This window comes from Nelumbo lutea, chromosome 1, assembly GCF_056320005.1.
Source record: "Nelumbo lutea isolate HS-2025 chromosome 1, American lotus-T2T, whole genome shotgun sequence".
Taxonomy (NCBI): Eukaryota; Viridiplantae; Streptophyta; class Magnoliopsida; order Proteales; family Nelumbonaceae; genus Nelumbo; species Nelumbo lutea.
Window position 1 is genome coordinate 982,210 of NC_142684.1, and position 27,057 is coordinate 1,009,266.

At 36.2% G+C, this 27,057-nt stretch overlaps 1 protein-coding gene across 1 annotated transcript in view; it reads right to left on the reverse strand.

Moving 5' to 3' along the window:
- Positions 1 to 2,937: 2,937 nt before the first annotated feature.
- Positions 2,938 to 27,057, reverse strand: part of LOC148873155 (Spc97 / Spc98 family of spindle pole body (SBP) component) — a 33,924-nt gene continuing 9,804 nt past the window's right edge. Inside the window, exons 6-21 of the mRNA XM_088963937.1 lie at positions 16,986 to 17,069; positions 16,807 to 16,905; positions 16,562 to 16,653; positions 13,677 to 13,749; positions 13,409 to 13,561; positions 13,187 to 13,306; positions 12,942 to 12,995; positions 6,535 to 6,618; positions 6,341 to 6,415; positions 6,105 to 6,236; positions 5,348 to 5,473; positions 5,150 to 5,257; positions 4,411 to 4,473; positions 4,167 to 4,241; positions 3,376 to 3,581; positions 2,938 to 3,244 (exon numbers count right to left, since the gene is read on the reverse strand). Of these exons, the coding sequence (XP_088820063.1) occupies positions 3,118 to 3,244; positions 3,376 to 3,581; positions 4,167 to 4,241; positions 4,411 to 4,473; positions 5,150 to 5,257; positions 5,348 to 5,473; positions 6,105 to 6,236; positions 6,341 to 6,415; positions 6,535 to 6,618; positions 12,942 to 12,995; positions 13,187 to 13,306; positions 13,409 to 13,561; positions 13,677 to 13,749; positions 16,562 to 16,653; positions 16,807 to 16,905; positions 16,986 to 17,069 (1,671 nt within the window). The 3' untranslated portion in view covers positions 2,938 to 3,117. The remainder of the gene's footprint in view (positions 3,245 to 3,375; positions 3,582 to 4,166; positions 4,242 to 4,410; positions 4,474 to 5,149; positions 5,258 to 5,347; positions 5,474 to 6,104; positions 6,237 to 6,340; positions 6,416 to 6,534; positions 6,619 to 12,941; positions 12,996 to 13,186; positions 13,307 to 13,408; positions 13,562 to 13,676; positions 13,750 to 16,561; positions 16,654 to 16,806; positions 16,906 to 16,985; positions 17,070 to 27,057) is intronic.

Below are 27,057 nucleotides of genomic sequence, written 5' to 3' on the forward strand. Positions count from 1 at the left end.
GAAACGGAAGGTGTATCGGAAAGGTAATTTTAAGAGACATATTGAGATACACTTTAAAAACGTATAGATACGGACGAAAAATCAAGATACACATGGATACACTAGAAAATACAAAAAAAAAAAATCCTTAAAAATATGAACAATAATAAAAATGAGTTTTATGTGAGTATAACTAATTTATTTAAACATAAAACCATTCTTTAATGATTTATATAAAGTATTGGGATATAATTAGTAACCATTTAAAAACAATAGAACTAAAATGTGTGTATATACACTAATATTTATTAGTTAATATTTTTTTTGAAATTATTTATTAGTTAATATTTATTATGTATAAAAGTTAATATATACCTTAATTTTTAATAAATAAATATAACTCGTATTCATCTTATTATTATATAAATTTTAATAATCAAATTTATAGCATTTGTTGTGTAACTTCCACCAAAGCAATAAAGATTACTTTAAGTATAAAAAATGTCATTTTAATAAGTAATTAAGGTTGGTATAACAATTAATTTATTATTGTTATAAGCAAATGACTTGGGTTTGAAACTTGTTAACTTTGGTTTGTGATTTTTAACAAGTTATTTCACTTAAATAACATTTAATGACATATTAAATGTTGTAACTAAAGGTAGCTTAAATGAGCATTTAATTAAATTATATTAGCATTTAGTGACATCTCAAACTTTAAGACTTAATTAAAATTGATATTAATGAGAAAGAGAAGAGATAATTTAAATTTAAATTTAAAAGAAGAGGGAAATTAAATTCGGCTGATACATAATGCGTACCGGCTTGTTTCGAGTATGTATCGGCGTGTTTCGAATTGTATTGGCCGATACATACTGGAAATGGTCTGATACAAGGCCGATACGGATGAAAGAATACGAAACCATGTAATTATACATGTTTCGTGTATCTGAACTCTTCCAAAATGATACGTATCAACCCATATTGGCCAATACATTGCGAAATTTAAAACCTTGGTAGCAAGAGGGGTATTGGCTATTTGGCTAGACATATGGTTATTCATTAAAAATTAAAAATGATAAAATTCAAACACAAATTGGGTATGAATTTTTGGTAATTTTTAATATTTTTAAGAAAAATAAGACAAGAATTAACTAAATATATTGTATATGCTAAACAATCATTTTTATTAGCTGTAGACCCTATGCTAGAAAGATTTTTATAACAATTATTAAATCCTCAATTTAAAAAGGTTTCTAGAAATACAATTAGATCAAATGATTTATAATTTATTATTTATATAAACAAAATTTTAATTTCTGTTTTGTCAACTCTTAATTCTAAAATTCCACTTACACCTGATATTTGAACTTCAAAATATAATATTAGTTATATTTGTGTTATGAGACATTTTATTGATGAAAATTGGTTTCTGCAAAAAAAAAAAAAGAATTTTAAATTTTACAAGACTTGAATCAACAGGATTTAAAGGTTCTTCAAAGTTCATCAATAGGGACACCATGAAATTCCTGTCCAAAAAGCTCTTAAAAAAATGTTGTAATTTGGATGTGTCTGCCTGAGAGCTTCTACTTTTGCCAATGTGGAGAGCAAGCTAGGATCAACTAGAGGTGTTTTGATGATTGGGAATGTTGACAATTGTTGAGAAGATTGCTAAGAATGATATGGTTTCTAAAGTGAAAATTGTCTGGAAATCATATAAGCAACATTTGGTAAAAACATGGAGAGCCTAAAATTGGCCATTGTGTAGCCGTTCAAAGGTTCTTCAAAGTAGCTTAGCTGAAGTGCATTATGCTTCATCAAGACTATCTATTTTCATATGAAAATCTGTGTATGGCCATTTAAACCATTTGTTATATTATGCCTTGTATAAAAACAGGCCTTACTAATGATCATATATAGAGAAAGCTTCTTCCTCTTAAAGATACAACAGTAAAGCATGCTTGCCTTCTGATGAGTTGCTTCTACATGGTATGTAATTGATTCATGTTACGGGCTTCCAATTTAATGGGAACACAAGGTTTTAAGTGGATTTTGTCATAGAATAGATTTCCTATTCCCAAAATGTTGTCAATCTTGATTCTATCTTATGATCAATTGTAATTTGAATATTAGGAAATCTTATTATGCTTATTTAATTCTATTCTCCAAATTTATTTAAATTTTCGATATTATGATAGAGATAACATGAAATTATGAACTAATATTATTGTCATCATCAGGGAACTGGTTCTTAAGCATTTTAGCTGCCATCTCGATTTGCTTTTCTTTAGTTGATTAGGAAGACCTTAATTGATTCCCTTTGCATTGTAACCAAATTTTTGAACTGGAGGAAGCCCATTCTCTTCGAGATATTCCAAGGTTTCTCAAGTTTATCTCTCTTAGTTCTTGGAGTTTCAAGTCCCATTACATGTGCAGCTATTATCATCTCTATTTGTGTATGCATCTAAAACATTTGCTGATGTATTTGGCTCGAAATATGATGTTGTGGCCAATGTTGCATTTGAGGCTAATTGAACTTTATTTTTATTCCACATTTTAAAAAGGCAAGCATTAATGTATTATATTTAAGATTATTCATATTACCTTACCTGTATATTTTAGAAAATGAGAAAAGTGAGAAATATAGCTTTTATTCACCTTTACAAAAATATGGAAAATATTGAGGTTAATATTTTAAATCAACTCATAAAAGCTTATCCAAAACACTCAAAGCAACTGAACCAGCTTAACCGAATGTTCAGCTCAGCTCCCCCAAACAGGGCCTAACCGCAAACATATGCCATGTTTGGCTTGGATAGATTATCTGTATCATTTGATCATATTTAGAAAGAGCAAAAAAAATTGTGTTCTACGATTGTAAACATTCCTATCTATTTTCTTTTTCTATCTTGTATTTTCTCTTTCCATGCATCACACGGGTTTGTCGCTAGTAAATCATTAAGCCAAAACATCGTAATGAATGCTTACCCATTCTACTATGACATGTCTTGGTCTGTACAAAAAACGGATAATAATATACACAATAATAAAAATCCTTATGTTACCATGGAACGAAAAATTCTAGCACTGTTCATAACAAATGGAATACACAATAATCAGGCTCATAAAAGCCACGAGTTACTGGTCATTTCCAACACCAAGAATAGACTGTGCAAGATGCGTCAAGTATGGTTCTACTTGGGAACTGTTGCTCAAGATTGGTCCGAGACTCCGGAGCTCAAATTTGAATTCCGTCTCAAATTTCCTGTAATCCATATATGTAGATGTATAAGCTCAAAAAAGAGAATCTAAAAAATGACATTCTAACCATGAAAGAGGGTGCGTAAATGTGCAGTTCATTTGATTATTTACACAGATGGTTTTTATCAAACTCACAGAACAGAATCAGTCACAGTTGTTGCATTTTGAGCCGTTAATCTTAGTGCCTGGGATTTACTCCTGGGTCTCCATTGTTTTGGTTTCTCCAATCCAATAGAACCTTCGCATAGTACATCTGACTTATGAATGTTGATGGATGATGAGACCAACCATTGACTTGCTGCCGCATATTGAAGGCATATTGACTTCAGCTTCTCCACCTTCTGCAAATAGACAACTTTGATATGAGAACTAACCATGGCAAGGAAATCAATGTGAAACATGGTACCAACTCAAGAATAAATAAATATAATTCCTGAGACAAAGAGTCCATATTTCAAATTTTATGGTGCGTTTGATCAAAATTTTGAGTTCAGAATTGATGGCAGCAGTTCCACTAAAAAGTAAAAAGTACTATATAGAGAAGAACTAAGAAACTGGGTGGCAACTTTTTCTATCTGCCAGCCCCAACATTATCATTTATATGAAATGATTACTCTAACAAGTACATTACAGCCCAAAAACCCATATAACTTGGGTCTCACAACACCATGGTAAAATAGAAAATAAAGAAAAAGAATAGGAGCGAGATAAATAGAAATTATTGTTTAAGGAAAACAGAATAGGGCTATCAGCCATATTTCTTTATTTATATCATGATGTCTGGAAAAAAAAAATCCACTAGGGGCAATGTAGTAATATCAACATAACTGAGATGCTTTGGCATAGAACCATCCCCGTGTTTTTACCAATTGCATAATTGATCCTTACTTTGTTCCAAATCAATGATATTAGGACCTATTGCTTACCTTCATAAGTTCAGGCAAAAGAAGCAGGCATTCTTTCAGACACTTGTCAAGGAAAAAATCATGGTATTGAATAACCTGTTAGGAGAACTATTATTAAACATTCATAAAGAAAAAAGAAACATACATTACAATGTAAGAATGAAGTGTTTATTTTATACACAACACATGTATATTGAAAAAAAAGACACATGTTGACATTCAGATGAAATTCCAAGGAGAAAAATAAGTTTAATAAGGAGCAGACCTCATCTATGCTTTTTGCTGTTTGAAGTCTATCATGCATTGCGTGCCAATTAGGTTCCAGAACCTGATAACAAGAGATACCCATGTAATGTTGTGAAAGCTAGCAAGCTTAGCATACCACATATGTTTCTTCAGAATTCTAAAAGAATTAAGATGAGTAGTTGGGTGGGTTAAATCAGTGATAAAAGCAATATATTCCAAATTCATGTAGTACCAAGATGAGCATTGGTGTCCATTTAAGAAGTAATAAAAGGATCATAGGACCATTACCCAATGTTGATCCCAGTTATCAGAGGTCTTCAGCATTTTCTTTTACGAAGTGGTTGCTCTCAGACTCAAACCACCATTCCCATACTTGTCATCCCAAGATTTTACCATTTCACAAAGTGATAAATGCATTGATTAAAAACAAAGTGACAAAAGCAGTCATACTCATAAGGAGATCAAACAATGACAAGTCAAGCATCCACACATAGGATCATATGCAAGAAATCAAACTAGAAGATGTCATTGCTTCCTTGATTGCTGTGGTTAAGCAGAAAGGTTAACTCAATCATGAACAGAATTTTCCAGAACACTTCAAATACTCTCTTAAAATTTCCAAAACACTTTGATTAGATAAACTGATTTAGACCTATAATTGTTAAAATTTTGAAATTGCTTGAAAAATGGAAAAGAAAATTTCCTGAAATATAGTCAAGTGTAAGATAATGAAGGCAAAGGAAAAGAATAACACCTACCTCAAATGTTAGATAATGTAAGAGGCTAGTAATAAATTTGAGCATGCTGCGACAGAGAATTGATGATCTTGAGATGACAGTTCCTCGCATGTTAAGTGCACGAACTCCCTAAGGATACGTAATATAATTACTAAAAGAAAAAAGAAAGAAAAATATACTACTTTACCAGAGCAATTGCAACAGATGCCAGTGTCTTACTTGGTGTACTTGCCATGCCGCACAAAGCTGACGGTGAACATGTTTACAGTGAAACAGGAAGCAAAAAATCAACTGATACTTTGTTAAGGCTTTTCTTGAAATTACGAGGGACAATGGCCATTGAACCTGGCCCATGAAACCAAATATTCAGATCAATAGAAGCGGGTTACCATGAGAAAATAGAATGATATGTGGTAATCATATGAGATTATGACAATGAGACAACAGATGTAGACAAATGGCACTCCAGGATGGCTTTGCAGAAGTCAATGAAATCATTCAAGGAATCCTCCTAGGAGATCAATCAAGGTGCATAAAATTTTGAAATGATAAATAACCAAGCCACACTTCACCTCCTCATCATCATCCAAGCCTTATCCCAACTATATTGGGTCAGCTACATGAATCCTGTTTCACCATTCCATTCTGTTTAATGCCATATCCGTTGTTAAATTATTGGGACTTAAATCATTTCTTACTACTACCCATGTCATTTTTGGTCTTCCCCTAGCCCTTCTAGCCCCTTCAACTTGCAATAAATCACTTCTTACAGGTGCTGTTGATGGTCTTCTATGCACATGACCAAACCATCTTAGTCTACTTACTCTCATTTCACCTATTAATTACTTGCAATTGTAAACGGCATTACCTGAAACACAAGCACCACAATGCAGGCCGACTATCCTTAACACACTAATCAACAATTGAAGGTTCTCCATAAAAAGGGCAGAAATACACCAATGAAGTACCAACTGACCTTGTAACTCAAGGAAAATGTTTCCAAGCCAGTAATGCTTACTGGTTCCTCAGTATCATTACTATCAGAAACAGGCCTACTAATTTTGAGATCTTTGAGTGTGCCCAACCTTTTGAGCAATGATGATCTTTCCTGTAACCAGATACAAATATATCAAATGAGGGCAGGTAAAGGAAACAAAACTATCCCATTTTAGGTCAAACAAAAGAATGAAAATAAAATACTAAATCGCTTACCACACAGCAGGTCAAGTCCTCATGACAAGGATCAGCTGCAGCAGCCGTGGTTCGCAAAGCAAGATCCAGGAGAGACTACTTTGTCAGAGAAACATCATGCACAAAGAAATATAGGTTTCCCTTGGATTTAATATAAGTCCCAAAATAAAAGATTTCTTTTAAAAATCCATCATGAGAAAGAAAAGTGGTCCAACCTGCAGTTTCTCCACAGAAATCTCATCAACCCTTTTCACAAGCTCATCCCGAGCTATGTCCATAAAATGAACCAAAAAGTCACCCTGTGAGATGGTGGACAGCTCGTTCAAAGATATTTATAGAAACAAGTTTGTGAAGTGACAAGATGAAAGGAAATTAGGGGCAGTGTTGCATATCCATATCAAGCATGCATTTTCCAAGTTCCCAACACTCCATGGATTCTTAATGGATACTTTTGTATGCAATTCGAAATTGAAAAGTATAACATTATAAATTATAATGTTATAAATGCACCTCACTTGTATAAAAACTATTGAAATTGGCATATTATCCAAGAAAAACTATTGTACACCCTGACAACATTTGATCTAAAAAGTTATTACATTTAAAAATACAGTTTTCAGTTTCACAATGTATTGGTGCCCTGTATGATATTTTCAGGATCATTAGCTGTGGCGATTTGATCTGAAAGACATTTTCAGAGAAGACAAAGTTATCTCACAAAGATTAGTAGAGTTTGGCTGAGCTATACTGATTTCTCCTCTCCATATTTTCTGTCACTCCTAGTTTTCTTCTGTTTGGGTTTCTGCAAGAGATGTTGGTGACATCAATTTACTTAACATGTCTACCAGTGAAGGATGACTGACATTATGTTAGTTGGTAGGATTACAATGAATTCATAGCTGTTCATTCAAGATTCAACTGCACTCTTACAATTGTTCTTGGCAAGTTGGGATAGCAGTCATATGGGAATTGGTGATAGTTCTAATATTCAAATAATGACAATGAAGTTGGGTGGAAACACTTTACTGGACTATTTGCAGACAAAAAGCTGTCTGTCAATGATCAAGGTAAATTAGGGTACCTCACCGAGGAGGTAAAGCCCCATACTAGTGACCACTCTTAAAATTAAATTGGGGTACCTCAACTAACTAATTCTTGAAGGATGAGTAAAGCCCAAGCTAATGAACAGGAAAAGGCTGATGTGTTCCTTTGTACTAGTTTTGAGTCCCCCCCCCCCGGCCTATCCCAGATATGAAGTTGAAGGCAGAAGTGAGGCTGCAAGAATTGTAGACGAAGACAGAGGAAGGGGAATTTGGTAACTGATAGAGGAGTTGTTTGAATATTTAAAAAAGAAAAAGTTGGAGAAAGAGGGGAGTCTTGAAGATAGTAAAGATGACAGAATTTCAAATGAAAATAAGGAGTGGAAGGTAATGCTAATTATAGTCTAAGAAGAGATAGCTCCTGAGTGCTGAATGGAGGAAGAAAACCCTGTAGAAGGGTCCTTGACTAGGATCGTTGAAAAACTTGGGTGAAAAATTAAGAATCCAAGAGATCTGAAGATGTTTATTAGGAAGGAGGAATGCAAGGCTAGGAAAAGAAACAGAGTGAAGTTGAAAGATTGAAATTGGACATTGAGGGGGGATAAGCATGCCAACAAGAAAAAGGGTAGGAGAAGGGGGGGGGGGGGGGGGGGGGTGGAAGTAAGGCGTTTTAGATTTATAGGTGGACATGAAGGTTGCCGATTAGAACGTTTGAGGTTTAGAAATGGTAGAAAGAGGTCTACAATTAAGGAGGTGTTGAGAAAAGAGGATCCAGATGTGGGGATTATCCAGGAATCGAAATTGGCAGAATTTGATAACAGATGGGCTAGGAATGTGTGGAGGGTTCGGGGAATTATGTGGTCATAATTCCTTCTTGGGGAGCTTCTCGAGGTGTTGTAACAATGTGGAAAGAGGAGTTTGCAAAGGGAGTTGAAGAACTTGTGGGTAAATTTATTGTCTCTCTTAAGTTCAAGCAAGTGACTGATGGTTTTGAATGGATGTTGACAAATTTTTGTGGCCCCAATGGGTATAGGGAGAGAAATAAGATGTGGGAACTGGGAAGAACTAGTGGATATCAAAAGGCTTTGGGATGGGCCATGGTGTATAGGGGGGATTTCAATGTGATCAGTTGATCACATTTAACGTGACAAATATGGTCAGGCAAAGAATTAAAACTAGTATGAGGAGATTCAATGAGTTTATCAATAATTTCAAATTGAAGGAGCTACCTCTTCTGAATAATATCTTCACATGGTCCAACCTTCAGGTTAACCCAATCTGTTCCAAACTAGATACTCTTATTCTCTATGGATTGAGAGGAATGTTATGGTAATTTAATTTCTAGGGATTTACTAAGAGTAACTTCTGATCACTCGCCAATTTCCATTTGCTAGGATGATTTAGGAGGTAGGCGTCCAACCCCATTTAGATTTGAGAACATGTGGTTGGGTCACCATGGATTTAAAGAAAAAGTGAGTGAGTGGTGGGAAGAAAGCAAACCAAGGGTGAATTGGGAGAGGATGAATTTTATAGGAAGCTGAAAAACTTGAAAGCCAAAATTAGATTGGAAGAAAGAAAACATAAAATGATTGATAAAATTGAAGAATTGGATGGTAAAGAAGCTTATGGCACTTTGAGGAAAGAAATAAGATAGAGAGATGAGAGCTTAAGAAGCAACTGGAGGGCATCTTTTTTAAAGAAGAATTAGCTAGAGATAGAAATTCAGACATAAATGGGTGAAGGAAGGAAATATAAACACTAAATTTTTCCATGCCTTGGCTAATGGCAAAAGGAGGAAAAATTATATACCCAACTTAGTGTTGGATAGGGATTTTGTTGATCACTCCAAATCTATTTTTAAAAGGTCCCTAAATGAGAGAGTCTAGATTGAAATCATATTGGCCTACTTTGTCTGAAGATCACAAGGCTTGGTTAGAAGAATTGAGTTGAAGAAAATTAAAGAAGCAATTTTCTCAATGGATAGATCTAAAGCACCAGGTACGTATGGGTTAACAATGGCCTTTTACCAAAATTGTTGGGAGTTTCTAAAAATTGATATTCAAAGAGTATTTAATGAGTTTTTTAGGAGAGGGTGATAAACACAGGGTTGAACTCCACCTTTATTGCTTTAGTCCCTAAGAAATCTAGGGCAAACCATCCAATAGAGTTTAGACCCATTGGTGCTTCCATCAATCATTTCTCTTAACCAAGGGGCTTTTGTGTAGAATGGGAAAATGATTGATCAAGGGTTTAGAATGGCTAAAAAGAATTGGAAAAAAGGGCATTGTCTGCAAGCTTGATCTAGAAAAAGCCTATGACTTGATTGATTGGTCCTCTTAGATGAGGTGTTAAGAAGTTTTTGGTTTGGAGAAAGATGGTGTAAGTGGATTTAAGGCTGTTTAAAGACTTATCACTACTCTATCTTGGTGAACGACACTATTATGGATCACTTACCTGCTATTAGGGAAATTAGGCAAGGGGTTCCTCTTTCTCCCTTTCTTTTTACCTAATTGCAAAGGTTCTTGGGAAACTAATTACTAGAGCAAACTCTAGAAATATTGTGAAGGGTTGGAAAGTTGGTAGGGATATGGTGTCGATTACTCATCTACAATTTGTTGATAATACTATTCTTTTCTGTAAGGGAGATGATTTAAGGAAGGTTAGGAGTCTGAAGTTGGTGGTTCAAATATTTGAGAAAAGGTCAAACTTAAAGATCAATTTCAACAAGAATCGTGTGGTGGGGTGAATATGGTTGAGAGGAAAATGTTTGAATGTGAAGATTTTGGGGTGTGAGATCTCCATTGGCCATTGAAATACTTAGGGTTACCATTGGGAGCTAACCAAAGTAGTAGCTTTTGGAGTCTGGTGCTTGAGAGATTCACTAAAAGTTTAGCATCTTGGAAGAAAAACTACCTCTCTGTGTGGTAAAATAACATTTGCAAAGGCTACATTGGCTAATTTGTCATTGTACTTCCTTTCTGTTTTTAGAATCCCAAAAGAGGTGAGTAGAAGGATTGAAAAATGATTAGGGACTTCTTGTGGGAGCCAGGGGAGGAGTAGAGGGACCATAGAGTAAGATGGGAGGTGGTAAGTAGAAACAAAAAGTATGGGGGAATAAGGATAGGTAACATTCAAAAGAGGAATGCAGCATTGGTGGGCAAATGGCCTTGGAGGCTTCCAATAGACAAAGATCAATTATGGATCAATGTGATTTTGAGCATTCATGGGCCGCGGCTAATGGTTGGAATGTTGGAGTATTGGCTAGGGATACAAGAACTTCTTCACCTTGGAAATCCATACACGACATTCTTTCGTTTTTCCTTTCCTTTCTCAGATATAATATTTTCTCTAGAAATTGTGTAAAATTTTGGGAACGCACTTGGATGAGAATCTTGGCTTTGAAACAACAATACCCTTCTTTGTATTTCTATATCAAACCGTAAAGATGAACCGGTGTCTAATTTCTAGGTCCCTCCTAACTCAAGATCTGGTTTTGATTAGGACTTGGGTATAAGAAGGGGGGTTAAAGAATGTGAATTCATTGATGTTTTGGCTTTATTACAAACTTTGGAAGGGGTGTTCTTAGATCAGTCTAGAATGGATAGTCATCTTTGGACCTTGTCTCCCTTGGGTTCCTTTTCTTGTGCTGCTTTCTTTAAGCTTGTCCAGCCATCTATGGGCAACCTTTTCCTATTAAAGAAATTTGGGGTAAACCTATCCCTCCTAGGATTACTGCTTTTTGCTGGGAAACCTTGCTATTACTCATTAATCACCTACCCCTTTGTTCTGTCTATTTGGGTTTGGTTTCTCTCTCTGATTATAGGTGGACTTCTCCGCCAAATACACAAAGCTTGTTTACTTCCTTTTCTGTATGTTGGACTATATGGGAAGAAAAGAATTTGAGAATTTTCTTGGAAAAAGTGAGAAGCAAGGAAGCTTTAATTGAAGTTGTTACTATCAGAGTGGTGAAATCTCTAGAAATCTTTGAGGATATTTCTACAGATGCTCTACTTAGCAACTGGAAGGAAGTGTCTGACTCAGCCCCCTTTATGGCTAAAATCAGATCCATTGGGGACCAGCTGCATGTCTTATAAGCTAAATTTTGACAGTAGTAGTTAAGGGAAACTAGGCCCTTCAGGTATTGGAGGTCAATGTTTTAAAACATGAAGGCGTGGCACAAGGCGCCGCCGCGTTCCACTACCTAGAGGCGTGAGGTGTAGGTCAGAACGTAAGAGGCACAAACCTCCCGAACACAAGGAGGCATAGGCCTCCCGAACTCAAGGAGGCATAAGCCTCCCGAACACAAGGAGGCCTCCTTAAGAGAAGGGGGATCAAGAGGAAGGAGGAGGAAGGGGGGATCTCATTTTTTCTTTATTTAGAAATCTTTTATACTAAGAAGAACAAAGATGAATGGCACTAGTTTCTTTCCCCTAATCCCTTATTCCCTTCCCTTTTGTTTTCACTTTTTTCTTCTCTTTCTTTCTTTTCTTTCCCTTCCCTTTCTTTTCTTTTCCTTTCCTTTCATTTCCTTTTTTCTTTTTTTTTCTGTCTTTTTATATGAGGTGTGCATTGAGGCGCATGAGGAGGTGTATGCCTCTAGCACCTGAGGCGTACACCTCAGAGGTGTCAGAGCCTCTGGCATATGCCTCGAGGCGTTCTTGGAGCACCTTGCCTGGAGGCGCACCTCCAGGCATACACCTCCCACGCCTTTTAAAACACTGTTGGAGGTGTTTTCAGAAATGAAGAAGGAAAAGTTGTTGCATTCTTCTCAGGACCAATTGGCACAGGCAACTCTCTTAGGGATGAGATCATGGCTGTTGTGGAAGGAGCACAAAGGGCAAAAGAACTTAATATCAGTAGACTAATTGTTGAAGGTGATTCTGGTTTGGTGATTAATTGGCTGCAAAAAGAGGAACCTAGATTCTAGCTTATGTGAATGAGCAAAGGATGTTCAATCTGCAAACTCAGAATATGGAAGATTTTAGTGGGTGAAGAGAAGTGCTAACTCCTTTGCTGATGTACTTAATATTGTTAAAATCTTATGATTTATGATTTGAATCATGAATCCCAAGGGTTTTGATTCAAATCTTACGTTCGAATCCTTTTCTGCAAAATTCTTACAATTTTTTGTTTGAATCTTACAATGTATACACTTCATTGTGATTCAAATCAATTCAATTAAGAATTAGTTCTCTACTCTCATTTTGTTTTGATTATATTTATTTTTGTCAATGGTGACTTGTTTTAAAGACATTACTAGAAATTGATTTATTTATGTTATTTAAGTCCATAATTTGAGTTTACTTTTTATCATATGTTGAATAAAGAGTCATTGTATGTGGATTGTTTGACTTTCAAGTTAGACTTGATATATCATCTTAGACTTCTATCATATATGTGGAAAAATTCTACTGTTTTAGGTATATATATATGGTAGACATAACTTAAAAAAAGGGTAGAACACTATTCTATATGTATTTAGCCTTTTAGCTTATGTATATTTATTTTTTTGACAAATTTGTAAAAAATAGAAATGATCTTATGATTTACAATTCCTATGAGACTGATAATCAGAGACATACCTGATCAAGAAGAAAATAATGTTTTATAGACCGCAGTTTTCCTATGAGATCATACTGCATCAGGAAAAACAAGAAAAAAATGTATAGCATAAATATTTGATACTTATAACACTTGCTAGAAAAGGCAATTATTTTAGCAAAGTAAATAATTGCAACGAATATCTTTTTTATCTATCAGAGAAAAAAAAAAGAATTGCGAATGAATATGCCCATCAAACTACCATGCAATAGAAAGTGCATCTCACCTTCTCTTTTATGAGATTCAAGAGCTCACCACTGGCAAAATCATAGGCAGATTTTATGCACTCAAGGTAGTGATGGTTTGATCCAAAGCTCACAAACTTTGAATTTTCAGATGCAGGAACCTACCAATGACAAACTTATCATTGCCTTACACAAACAAAACAGGATGAACATTGAAGAAAGGTGTGTCAAAGAAATTTTAGTACAAAATATAAAGTAAGAACCTGAACATTGTGCCCACATTCTCTCATGACATTTAAATATTTTCCTGTGGTCAATATTGTGCCTGAAACATTTGTAAGGAAGCTAGGAATACCATCCTTGAGGCTATAACGTTGTTGCCAATATTTAGCATCATAATCTTGAGTGAGACTTTCCTGCCAAAAATGCCATCATCATTATCTTGAGTGACTTTCCTGTCAAAATGTAAAGCAAATAAAAATACAAGCCCACAGTGCACGCCATCCTTATTGTATGGAAAAATACTTTTACCTTTTTGAGCAATTTGTTCTCAGCAATGAAAAATTCTCCATAAGGATCATCAATCACCCCTTCATAGACCCACCTAAATATTGATTAAGTGTTGCTTAAACTATCATAAGCATCAAACCAATAACACAGAACTAGACTATCAATCAAAAAGAAAATAACACAAAACTAAGGTAGGCAAAAGTCAGTCTAGATTGGTAAATCCACAGCACCTAATTCCAGCACAGATTCAAACCACATTGAAACTTGGGATTGGGTTGGTATGGGAAGTACAAACCAAAACGAAATCAGATAATTAGCCAATATGAAACTATAAAATACATAAATTGATGTGGCAGCTCAAAATTTTCCATTATTTGTATTTTGTCAAAACTGTATAAAATTATAAATATAATATATCTGGATTAAGAATCTACTAATGATAAGCATGAAGCACTAAAAAAGGCATATTTTTTTAGAGCAAGAAAAAGGCATACTTTCTACTAGTGTCGTATCTCCATACCTTTGTGGGTTGAAATCCAACTGGTTGTAATTGTACTACTCCCAATCATATCAGGTGTGTTTAAACTATACATATCCCTCTAAACAATCTTATGATGAATAAAATTGAATTGTTTCATGAAATTCTATGGTTTGGCATTGACTCTTTCTTCTCTAGGTGTTCACTATTAAAGAAAACTAATGGTGCTAATTTCATTAGTCTAATCATTATGATAGGTACTTTCATTTCCTTACTGCATGTCACTTGTTGAATATGTGTTACTAGTCTCAATTTATGCTTCCTTTTCTTAGCAAGGTTTAAAATATCAATATTGTTAAAAATCTCAGTCATCCAACCATAGGAAACATGTAAGATATGTTGATAATGTAATATGGAAATATCTTAAAAGTTGTAGAACAGTGGAGACATTGTAAACTACGAAAAAAATATACAATGATATTTTCTTAAATGATGAAAGAAGCATAGACACACCCTTTTCTATTATTATCTTGTTCCAAATCATTAAAGTGAAGTGGATGGTAGTGAGAACAGCACACCTCATAAAATATGGCCAGTAGTGCGAGCAAATAAGTTAAACTACACTGAACTCCTTAAATCCCAGGGAATAGTGAGGCGGAATTAAACTGGGTCAAAACAAATGAGTTGGATTAGGAGCAACCATTTCTTTCCTCGAATTAAAATGGTAGAAACCCCAATCTTCTGCGTGTTAACTATGTAGTTCTCAAAGAGGGAGGCAAAGATTAAAGAAAGTAAGTTTAAGTTCTAATTGGACCCGGGTTTTGATTGGATCAAATGGGATTAATTCACATCCAATCGGATTATTAATTTAATTCAAGTTCTAATATCCGAATCCGGAATAATTGGATTTGGTGAAAAATTGGGTGTTGGGCTTTTGGAGTCCATTGACATCAAGAACAAAGACTAGCTTTGAGAAATAATAAATATTACCTTCAGCCCGACATACTACTTAAAAGCATAAAGACCAAACCCCACTCGAAACCCCAACTTCAGAAGCATTAGAGCATTGATCATCGCCTTAAATTCCATTGGTTAAACTCTATCACTTATCTCGCTCAAACATTTGAACAATAACCTCTTTACTTTTCTTAATAATTATCTTGGTTGTCTTCACCTCCTCATAGGGCCAATCCCAAATAAATCTCCTCTTAGTCTTGCAAAAACTTTTGACACCTAAATCGGTGTTTCTTCTGATTCCTAAAGCATCTCACAGCATTAAAATTCTGTCTAAAAACTTTATGGTTCTTGGATCTCTCAACTATCCTTTCTAATTCCACAACTGCATTCTTCTCAAATGCATGAGCTGCAACTGAATCTCCATCCTTTTTTCAACTTCCCCTGGAAATCCAGTTGACCTCATTCTAATTTGTGCATCTTCAACCCTATGATTAACACCTTTCTCTCCCAACTCCATTTTCTCATTCTCACGATCTTTTTCCTCCTACTTCTTGAACAACTTCCTTGCTTTTTTTTTTTTTTTTTTTCTACACTTTGTTTGGGACCCCAGAATCACTCAGCGACCCCCTTTTAGTACCAAATGAACAATTTCTCTTCAATGTAATAAAAACTAAAATTTCACCTCCAAAGTTATGAACCTCATTCAAGAGTTTGCTGAAAGCATGATTCAATAACACAGTACATGAAACTAACATCCTCATTGATCTCACACTAATGTGAGGATAGCACATTAGGGAGTAACCATGAATTCCATTTTAAGAAGATAGGCTCCTGTGGCAGGTTATGGACCAAGAAGGCATAATGCAGCAATGACTTTAGCTGAAACATAGAGGGAAGAGGAAAGCTAAATTTTGATGGTTGCAACCTAGGTAAACCAGGCCCTTGGAAATTGCTATGGTAAGAAATCAGGTCAGAAGTACAATATTGAGCTGAGTGGTCCTGTGGACAAGATCAAATCTTTGAGAGCAGAAATTATGGCTCCTGTACAAGGCTCAAACTAGGCATTTGATGGGACTCACAGATCTAATGGTAAAGGGGACTGTCAAGTTGTAACAGGGTAGGTTGTTTCCAACTAGAGAGGAGGAACCTCGGACCCTAAGATTTTATAAAAGAAACACCAGTGCTGACAACCTAAATGAACTGACTATTTAATTCAGTCCCTCATAGTGCCAAATTTCCAATAGCACAACCAATTCTCCACTGAGGAAGGTATATTTAGATGAGTTAAGTTAGGGTTTACCAGGCCCACATAGATTTTATTGAATGCAAACAGTATAATGGTTGGCTATCAGAATGTTGTATCAGCATCCATCTTTCTCTTGTTAGATGCAATCATATTTCTTCCATCTAAAAATAAAATAAAAAAATTACTGATAAAAAAACATCACAAATAGACCATCATAAAAATTACCTTTCTAATATGCCAAGATATGCAGAACTTGCACATTGTGTCATTTTCTCCAATAAGGACCTAACCGTGTGATCACCAGCCATGGCCTTGGCCTAAAATTAGCAGGGGTAACAATGATAACACAAGGCACAAGAATTAAGCATTTCAAGTAGGGAAAAGGATAGGACATTCACCATCACAAAAGTAGTAATTACTGGAAGCTTTTCTAATTCAGCCATTGGAATTATTGATGCAAAATGCTTTACCTGACTCTGCAACAGGTTAAGAACTGCAGAACCCATGAGATTATCAGCAGAAGCCTTCTGCACCACAGTTGCCAACGCTTGCATTGATCCCATCATTGGCTGAAAATAATGACTTGAAGTAGTTGAGTGGACACCAAGGAAATCATTTACTAAGAAAAAATTTTAAAGCCAGTCAAAACCTGACAGAAAAACCATAGCCCTTGCATAGAAAGCCTCCCAAGTCGGAATTGGTGTTCAAGCTGTGCCACCATAGCCTGGTAATCCTAATAAATTAGAAGTTCTCAAAAGTCAGATTAAGTGTATGGAGGAATTTTCATTTAGACAAAGCGCAGTTAAGTACATATCATATTTTAAGTTGAAGCCAAATCTGAAACCTTAACAAAGAATTTACATTGGAAGGAGTCTAAGTCATTACAAGGATTTGCATCATAAAAAGCCACAATCTTAGCACAGAGACAGTTATGAACCATAGTGTTCAGAAGATCAACTCGGTCTGAGAAGTTTAATTGCAGGGTTCAAAGAGTGCTTAGTAAGGAGCCAAAGTGATTACACACTATTTGTGAAAAGGACTGATAAGTCCACCACTATCCCCATTATTCATGTTGATGATATTGTTGCCACGAGAAAATGGGTGCAACTCCCTTCAGAGCTGGCCATGCAAGCTTCCCAGAGCTCACAACAAGCCATGACATTACAATGTAGTACTTTTGGACCTATCTGGCATGTAGTGGATCTGTAGGGGCTGGCTTTGTTGTATCAATAAGGTTTTCATCGAAGGAGGAAACATTCTAGATAGGGTGTAAATTGCAAATGAGTTGATAGACTTGCAACTAAAGAGTGGGAGAAGAGTTCTTTGTAAGGTGGATATGGAGAAGACCATTAATCACATTAGTTGGAATTTTATTGATTACATCCTTAAGAGGATGATTTTTGGCACTCTTGGGCAGAATTAGAAGAAGGTATGCACTAATATTCGATTTTACAGAATGGTGTAGCAAATGATCACTTCCACAGCCCTTGCCCCTTGGGGACAAAGACAGGGGGACCCTTTCTCACCATTTCTATACATTTGTGTCATGGAGTCCCTCAACAAAGGATGTTGTAGCTGGATCAAAGGATACATTAGCTCTTGCCATTACTCAATTTTGATAAACAGAGTTGTAAGAGATTTTCTCCCAACTAAAATAAATGAATCAAGGAAGGTGACAGAAACACTAATTTTTTTCATGCAATGGCAAATGGTGGGAAGAGGAAAATCATGTTTCAAAATTGGTGGTGGATGGAACTACAATCACTAATTCAAGTGAGATAGTTGGAGCCTTTAAGGAACACTTTAGATCCACCTTTAGGAGACCCTTGAATGATAGGGTCTCGCTTGAAGGTCTTGAGTGGGCAAGATTACCTAATGACATCAAAGAGTGGTTGAAAAGGAGGTTTCAGCTGGAGGAAATTAAGGAGGTTGTCTTCTCTATGGATAGGTTTAAAGCACCAAGGCCGGTTGGGTTCACAATGGCATTCACTTGAATAAAAAGAAACAAAAAAGATTTGTTTTCTGATGTAATTTCAGAGAGAAAAGAAAAGAAAGATCAGTCCAGAACCAAAGAGGAGAGAGAGAGAGAGAGAGAGAGAAAGGGTGTGGATAGATCTATCTGGCCATCCCACTAATTCTTATTTATACTTGTAAGTTGTAACTTAAACAAGGGTAAAATTCCTCTAATACCCTTATTAACTTCATAAGAAAACAAAACAAATAAATAATGGTCTAACTACCATAACTGACATGAAATAACATAAGGAAATAAACAAAAATAAAGTGTGGAACCACACACTAACAACTATCTCTACACTCCCCCTCAAGTTGGGAGTAGATATTCGTCATTCCCAACTTGCCTTAGTGAAGAGATCAGCTAGCTGCATATCTGAGGCAATATAGGGAACGAACACTTCTTGAGATGCAACTTGCTCTCAGATAAAATGTCTGTCCACCTCAATATGTTTAGTTTTGTCATGTTGTATCAGATTGTGGGCAATGCTAAGGGCAGCCTGATTATCGCAATACAGCATCTGAGCTTCTCATATTCAACCCCCAGGTCATCAAGTATTCAGCTTCAACACTGGAGCGAGCAACAACTTTGTTTCTTACTTCTCCAAGAAACAAGATTTCCCCCTACAAAAGCACAATACCCGAAAGTAGATCTCCTATCATCAATACATCCAGCCCAATCAGCATCCATGTATACTTTTATTTTCATGTGACCACTATTCTTGAAAAGTATGCCTCTCCCTGGGCACCTCTTCAAGTAAGAAAGCATCATTTCCATTACAAGAAGGTGAGTGATTCTAGGAGAATGCATGTACTGACTAACACTGACAACACAAGAAATATCTGGTCATATTAGGCAAAGATAAAGAAGCTTTCCAACCAACCTTTGATACATAACCCTGTCTTTAAGGGGCTCTCCACCTTCTGCACTTATCTTATGATTAAGCTCAATGGGTGTGTTAGTAGGCTTCACTCCTAACTTTCCAGATTCTTCCAAAAAGTCAAGAACATACTTTCTTTGGGAGACAAAAATGCCATGTTTAAATCGAGCTACCTTAATCCCCAGGAAATAGTGAAGTTCCCCCAAATCTTTCACTTCAAACTCCCGATGAAGATGTTGTTTAAGAGAGTCAATCTAACTAATATCATTTCCTGTCACTACAATATTATCTACATAGCAAATAGAGTCGCGGAGTAGTCTGTTTTCTTAAAGAAGAGAATGTGATTTGACTGAGCCTGCATAAAACCAAACCTTTCCAAAGCCAGTCTAATCCTATCGAACCAAGCCCTTGGAGATTGCTCCAACCCATATAAAGCCTTCTTCAGTCAGCACACCTTTCCTGCTTCTTAACATCCATCTAAAATAGTGGCCATGAGAAATTTGCAGCAATGCGTAACAAGGTTTAAAATGTCGATGTCGATGGAAATGTCACTTACCAAAATATAGGACATATGTCAAAAATGTCAGAAATGTTGAGGGGAAATGTTGTAAAAATTAGATACATTGTGGAAATATAATGAAATATGTGGAAATATGCAATGATATTTTGTAAAATGATAAAAGAAGCATTAATACATATTTCTAGACTATTATCTTAATCCCAACCATTATATAAAACTAAGAAACTAAGACCATAAACAAATTAGTAAATGACGATTTACTGATTTATTATGCATTTTGATGTTTTTACAAGGTTATCCAATATTTTCTTTTCTTATTTTTAATTCTGATTTATTATAATTTCTAATATATTCATTTCACACTAGTAAATAGAAATACATTTATTCTGATTTTTTAAATATTAAAGTTATAATACATTATGTTTTATTATAAATTTAATAAACTGATTCTCCTTTTTGTAGCATTAAGATTATGATAAATTCTGATTTCTTATAAAACATAATGAATTTATTATGACTTTTAATACTAAATTTATAATAAATTATGACTTAGTATAAAATTTAATAAATTTATTCTGATTTTTTATATTAAATGTAGAATATGATTTATTATAAAATTTAATAAACATTTTCTGATTTTAATAAATATTTTAAAAATACTAACTAGTTAATATTTTATTACTTGAAATTTATTTTATGTTTTCTATTATAAAGTAATTAATTTATTATTTTGTTTTTATTTTTTATTAATTCTTTTTATAAATATTTTATGTGAAATATTAAATAGAAATTATTAATGGAACAACTTATATTAATATACTGTATTATATTAATATAATATACTAATATATTATATTATTAATGTACATTAGTCGACATCCTATGGACATAATAGGAAAAACTGTTTGATAAGGCATCTGCAACAGTGGGCTAGAGATTGGGGTCAGCCTAGACCATTGAGGATCGAAGTCAACCTGCCTCCACTGCCTGAGGTTCACCCTCAATTCCTTGCAATTCCGACAACCCACTTCACGACACTCCGCCATAGTGACTAGAACAGGTAATGGAACTTCTGGGTCTGAAATCCCTACCTCACTACTCTCCCCCTGAGAAGAAGTCTTATGATAGTAAGGCACATCGTCAAAGAATGTGACATCCATAGACACAAACTGTCTCCTAGAAACAAGCTCATAACAGCAATACCCCTTTTGGTTTTGTTCATACCCAAGGAAAATACATTTGACAGCTTTGGGATCAAATTTGGAAAATTGAGGTCCAAGGATTTGAACAAAACAAGTGCACCCAAATGTTTTAAGGGGAATAGTGAATTAGTCCTTGTCTGAATACAAGAGGTTGAATGGTGTTTTCATGTCTAAAACCCATGAAAGAATTCTGTTAATAAGGTAAACAATTGTACGAATTGCATCCCCCCATAAGCGTATAGGAACATTAGAATTTAGCATGATGCTTCTGGCTACCTCCAAGATATGTCTATTTTTTCTCTCAGCAACGCCATTCTACTGAGGTGTATGATGACAATTGCCCTAATGAATAACTCCATGATCAAGGAAATATGAGGCAAAGGGTTTTGCAAAATACTCTTTGGCATTATCGGATCTGAGAATTTTGATCCTAATTCCAAATTAAGTCAGCACCATCTGATGGAAAGCCTGGGTCAAAGAAGGGACCTCATCTCGATAGTGCATAAGGTAAACCCACGAGAAACGAGTATAATCATCAACAAACAACAATAAGTATTTGTACCCCTAGGGGTGTTAACGGTATTCAAAAATTCGATTTCGAATTCAAGATCCGACATAATCAAATCGAATTTGAATATCTAATCAGTCGAATTTGGATATCCTATTCATAACGAATAGTTAATCGGATTCAAATTCGGATGACCTTATTCGATTCGATTCGATGAATACCCGAATTCAACCGATTATTTAATTCTTATATATAATATGTAAAATATTTAAATTTTTTATATAATTATATATAATAATTAAACTATATAAATAATTTATATATTTATATACTTTATATAAATAAAATATTTATTTTATATATTTATTAATTACCTAAAATAATTAATTAGTCGAATTCGAATTCGAATCGAATCGAATATTTAATCAGACTCAAATTCGAATATTAACTTTTAATATCCGTCAGATATCGAATCAAATTCGGATATTGAATTTTCTAATTGGATTCGAATTCGATCTGTTTACACCACTATGTACCCCCCCATAGCAGGAATATGATATAGTCCCCAAACATCTGTATGCACAATTTCGAAAGGAATATTACTTTTTTTATTGCTCAAAGAATTAATCTACAATGTTTTGCAAGTTCACAACTCTTGCACCTCAAACTTGACAATTGGACCGACTCAAACAAATTAGGAAACAAACTCCTCAAAGACCCAAAAGATAAATGACCTAAATTTCCAACAGTGTGATAACCATTGTAAAACATGATGGGAGCAACTTTTTGGAGTGGTCCCAATCGGCCAAACTTACCATCACAAGGAGAGATAAGTTGGGATTCATTACAAGCAAGGAGGTGAAGCCAAAAATTGAAGACACTCAGTTTACAAAGTGGGAACAGGATAACTCACCGGTAACATCTTGGTTGGTCTGTTCAATGCAACCTCACATTGCTCGTAACCACATGTTCCTCTTGACTGCAAAAGATATTTGGGATAGAGTTGTTGCCACTTACTCATAGGTTAACAATACCGCTAGAGTAATATCAGCTTAAGAGGGAAGCTTGTAATATGCGTTAGGGAGAGAAAACAGTGGCTATGTATTTCTCCTCTCTATAGTCTCTTTGGGAAGAAATGGACCACTTGTAAACTTTTGAAGGAAGGATCCATATATGCCAAGCAATACTATAAGAACATAGAGAAGAACAGGGTCTTTGACTTTTTGGTTGGCCAGAACCTAGAGTTTGATTTCACTAGACAACATATTCTGAGTGTGGGTATTGTCCCTCTGGTTATTGCTTACTTTCTTGCGCAAGGGGAAGAAAGTAGAAGGGCAGCCATGATGCAGCCCTCTATGACTAAAGCACTCTGCCTTTATGTCTTCTAAGACTAGGCCAAGTGGTAGTAAGCAACCTACTATTGAGAAGTCTAATGATGTCATTTGTAAATATTGCAAAAAGCCAAGGCATACTAAGGAAAGAGGACGGAAACTCAATCCTCACTTGAAACCAGACAAGTTTATAACTAAAAAGAAAGGCAATGCTCATTTGGCCATAGTTAATAACAAAGGTCAATCTTCTGATGTGATCATTCCCTCTCATGACTCCTCTGACGTGATGGATAAAGTCTTCTATTGCACTTGGAAAAGAGTGAAGCATCCTACTCATCTGGTTCTGGTAATTCATCTAGTGCATATGCTAACACAAGTACTGCACTTGCTTGTTCCACCTCCTCCAACCCATGGATTGTGGACTCTAGGGCTAGTGCCCATATAACTGGTATGCCTTCACACTTTACTCCATATAAGTTAACCCCTGGGAAGGGCAAAGTTACTGTTGTAGATGGATCCCATACCCCTATTTTAGGTCAGGGAGAAGTTAAACTTACCAATAACCTTTCCTTTGGATCATTTATCAAAAAAAAAACACATTTCCCTTGGATCTGTTCTTCATGTTCCTCAATTGCATAAAAACTTATTATCTACCAGTCTCTTACAAAGTCACATATACCATTCCTTGTATGGATGGGTATAGATACTCCATTCTCTTCATTGATGACTACACTCAATATGCATGGCTTCACTTGATGAAATAATGTAATTGTTGTAAGGCTTATTTAATTGTTACTGTATAGTTGTTGTTAGTAGGTTGACTTCTTAAGAGACTGTCAGTTAGGAACTTGTCTTTTTTTTCTTATTAGTTTGGTTCTAGGGTGTGCCACCAGGGGCATACTTGTAATTTCTATTCTTTATATTAAGTTAATATAAATAGAGAACTGGCGACAGCCAGGAGTACCTTTTCTTCCTTCTCAATCGTATCTCCCTCTTCTTCTCTTCCTCTCTCTCTCTCACCTCCCACTCTCCATGAAAGATTACATGGTATCAGAGCAGGTTTTCTAGGCTATAAAAGACCTACGATCCCTCCTGGTTTGAGCAAGGTTTCCTTCTTTAAATTCTTGGACGTGGAAGACAAAGAAACCCTAGTAGGTTTTTTGGCGGAAACCCTAGCAGATTTCTGGCGGCATTTCCTGTGTTTTTTTCCTTGGTCATAATACCAAGGAAACCCTAGTCGAAGAAGGGCGATGCTGATAGAGACTCTCTTCCTTCTCTGTTCGATGTTGTGAAGTTGATTTCAGGTTGGCACCTTCGTACAGGTGCTGGACAGGTGTGTTCTTGTTTGTCTCTTCTTCGGCCAATGGTATGAAGGGCTGGATTGTTAGACTGTATGAACTGCAGTTGGACTGATAGCAATGTCTACCTTGGTTGTGTTGAACTAATTACCGGGCTGGTTTAATGACTGAACCATCTCAGAGTTGATTTCAGCAGTGTCTTGTTCTCTTCCTCACATCCTAGACGTAAATTCCTTGAGGGCCGGTTTTCTGTTTGTGGCTGTTGTGTAGTTGTGGTGTTTGGACTGGTTTTCAGTAGTAACCTATGGCGAGTTATGAATCAACCTCATCCGGGGTTATATCAACCCATAACACAGCTAGTATGGGAGGTGAAAACATGATTTTTCCCATGCCAACTACCCCTTTAAATGGTCTGAACTACCTGGAGTGGGCTAAAAGCGCAAACTAACGGCAAGGGGTAAAGCTGGTTACATTAATGGAAGGGTGAAAGAACCCAAGGGTGAGGCGGCTGAACATGATAGGTGGGACCAAGAAAACAATATGGTGATGTCTTGTCTCCTCGCAGCCATGGAACCTGATGTGAAGAAGAACTTTATGTGGGCAGACACCGCTAGTGAGATCTGGGAACAGGCCAAAACTACCTATTCTAAGCAAAGGCATTATGCCAAGGCTTACCAGTTACAAGTTGAATCTTCAACCTGTAAACAGGGAAACCGTAATTTGTCTTCATATTATTCAGCCCTTACCTCCATATGGGAAGAATTGGATCATTATCAGGCTATAGAGTGGAAACATGATGATGATGCTAAGGCCTACAAGAAGCTGGTCTCTCAGCAACGTGTGTTTGCCTTCTTGTTGGGATTGAACCCTGCATATGAACCGTTGAGAGTTCAGATCCTAGGAAGCAAAGAGTTGCCTACGATTCACGAGGTATACTCCCTTGTTCAATAGGAAGAAAGCAGGCGGAGTGTGATGGTTACAGCTAAGGGGGAGCAACAAGTTGCTTTGGCTGCAATGAATAATAACTCGATAGGGAAGAAAAGTGACACTGAGAAGACTGATGATAAAGATAAATTGTTTTGTACCCACTATCGGCGTTCACGGCATACATGTGACACTTGTTGGGACATCCATGGGAAACCCAAGTGGGCAATGAAGAATAAAGAACAGGGTAAAAGTCAAGGTCATAAGAAGGTGAACACAACACAAAATGCAGCACATGTGGCAACCCAAGAAACTCAAGTTGCCGGTAGTACCTGGGACCACCCTAATAAGTCTAACCCCAAGGAAGAGATAATGAATTCCTTCAAAGAGCACCTGGAATCTTATGATAGAGCTTTGCGACAAATGGACAGCTCGGTCACTGGTACTCCCTCTACTTCATTTGCATCTACTTCAGGTAATACGGCTTCTGCATTCCATGTCACTCCCACGGATTCCCCTTGGATCATTGACTCAGGGGCCTCCAACCACATGATCGGTAAGCCGAACTTGTTTCAGACTTATAGCCTTTTGTCAGGAAGGGATAGAGTGAGACTTGCAGATGGTTCTTTTTCCTCCATTGCAGGCCAAGGATCAATATCTCTTCCACATGGCCTTAACCTGAATTGTGTATTGCATGTCCCTCAACTTCCTATAAATTTGCTTTCAATTAGTAGCATTACAAGCTCTTTAAACTGTAGTGTAACCTTTTTTACTGACACGTGTTTTTCAAGACCTAACTTTTGGGAGGACAATTGGTAGAGGGAGCCTAGTGGATGGTCTCTACATTCTCGACAACAAAGCTGGTCTCTCGGTGTCATCCTCAGAGTCACAAAGCCAATCAAATAAGAGTCAAATTTTTTTGTGGCATAGTCGTTTAGGTCATGTTTCTTTCGAAACAATAGTCTTTGTTTCCGGTTTTATTTAAGTCATGTTCAGTGTCAGAGTTCCAGTGTCAAACATGTCAGTTAAGCAAACAACGTAGAACAACTTTTCACTCAAGTAATAAAAGATCAAATGTTCATTTTCATGTTGTGTATTCTAATGTATGGGAGCCTACCAATGTAATCTCTGAGGGTGGATATAAGTACTTTATCATATTGATCGATGATTACTCTCGCTATACATGGGTAATTCCTATGCGTAGTAGAGACGAAGTTCCAAAGATTGTGAAAGACTTCCAGAGGATGGTATTTACACAGTTCCATGTTGAAATATAGATCTTCCAATCCGACAATGCAAAAGAATACTTACATGGGGAGCTCAATGAGTTCTTTGTCTCTCACGGATCTATTCATAGGAGCTCATGCGCCAGAACACCACAACAAAATGTGTTGCCAAAAGAAAAAACACCTCCTTGAGGTAGCTCATGGGATGATGTTACATATGAATGTTCCAAAAAGGTTTTGGGTGAATGCTATACTTGCAGCTGCTTATGTCATCAATCGCATGCCCTCCAATGTGCCGAACTACATGGCCCCTCATCAGTTATTGTACCCTCAGTCTCCTTTATTTTCCATTCCCATGAGAGTCTTTGGTTGTCGTGCCTTTGTCTATGATTTGCCTCCACCTCAAGGTAAATTAGACCCTCAGTCCATTCCTTGTGTCTTTCTGGGGTATCTCTCCTCTCAAAAAGGGTATTGATGCTTTGATCCCGTTAGTCGTGAGTTTTTTGTGTCTATGGATGTGTCCTTCTTTGAGTCTGAGCCATTCTTCCCTGCTTCTCCTCAGAGGGAGAGTAGTAGTGTGGAAGAGAAGCAGGTTCAAGTATCTCTTCCTTCTATTCCGGACCTTGCTCCCTTTCATGTCTTCCAACGTACACGCCGCAAAGATCAAAGATGTGATAGAGATGTGGAGTAGCCAAACACTAAGCAATAGACACCGTTAGACTCCCAGGAGGTAAGTCCACTCCCTAACCCTACTCCTACTGTGGATGACCTTGACATTTCTATTCCTCAACGAAAGGGAGTCAGGTCATACACTACCA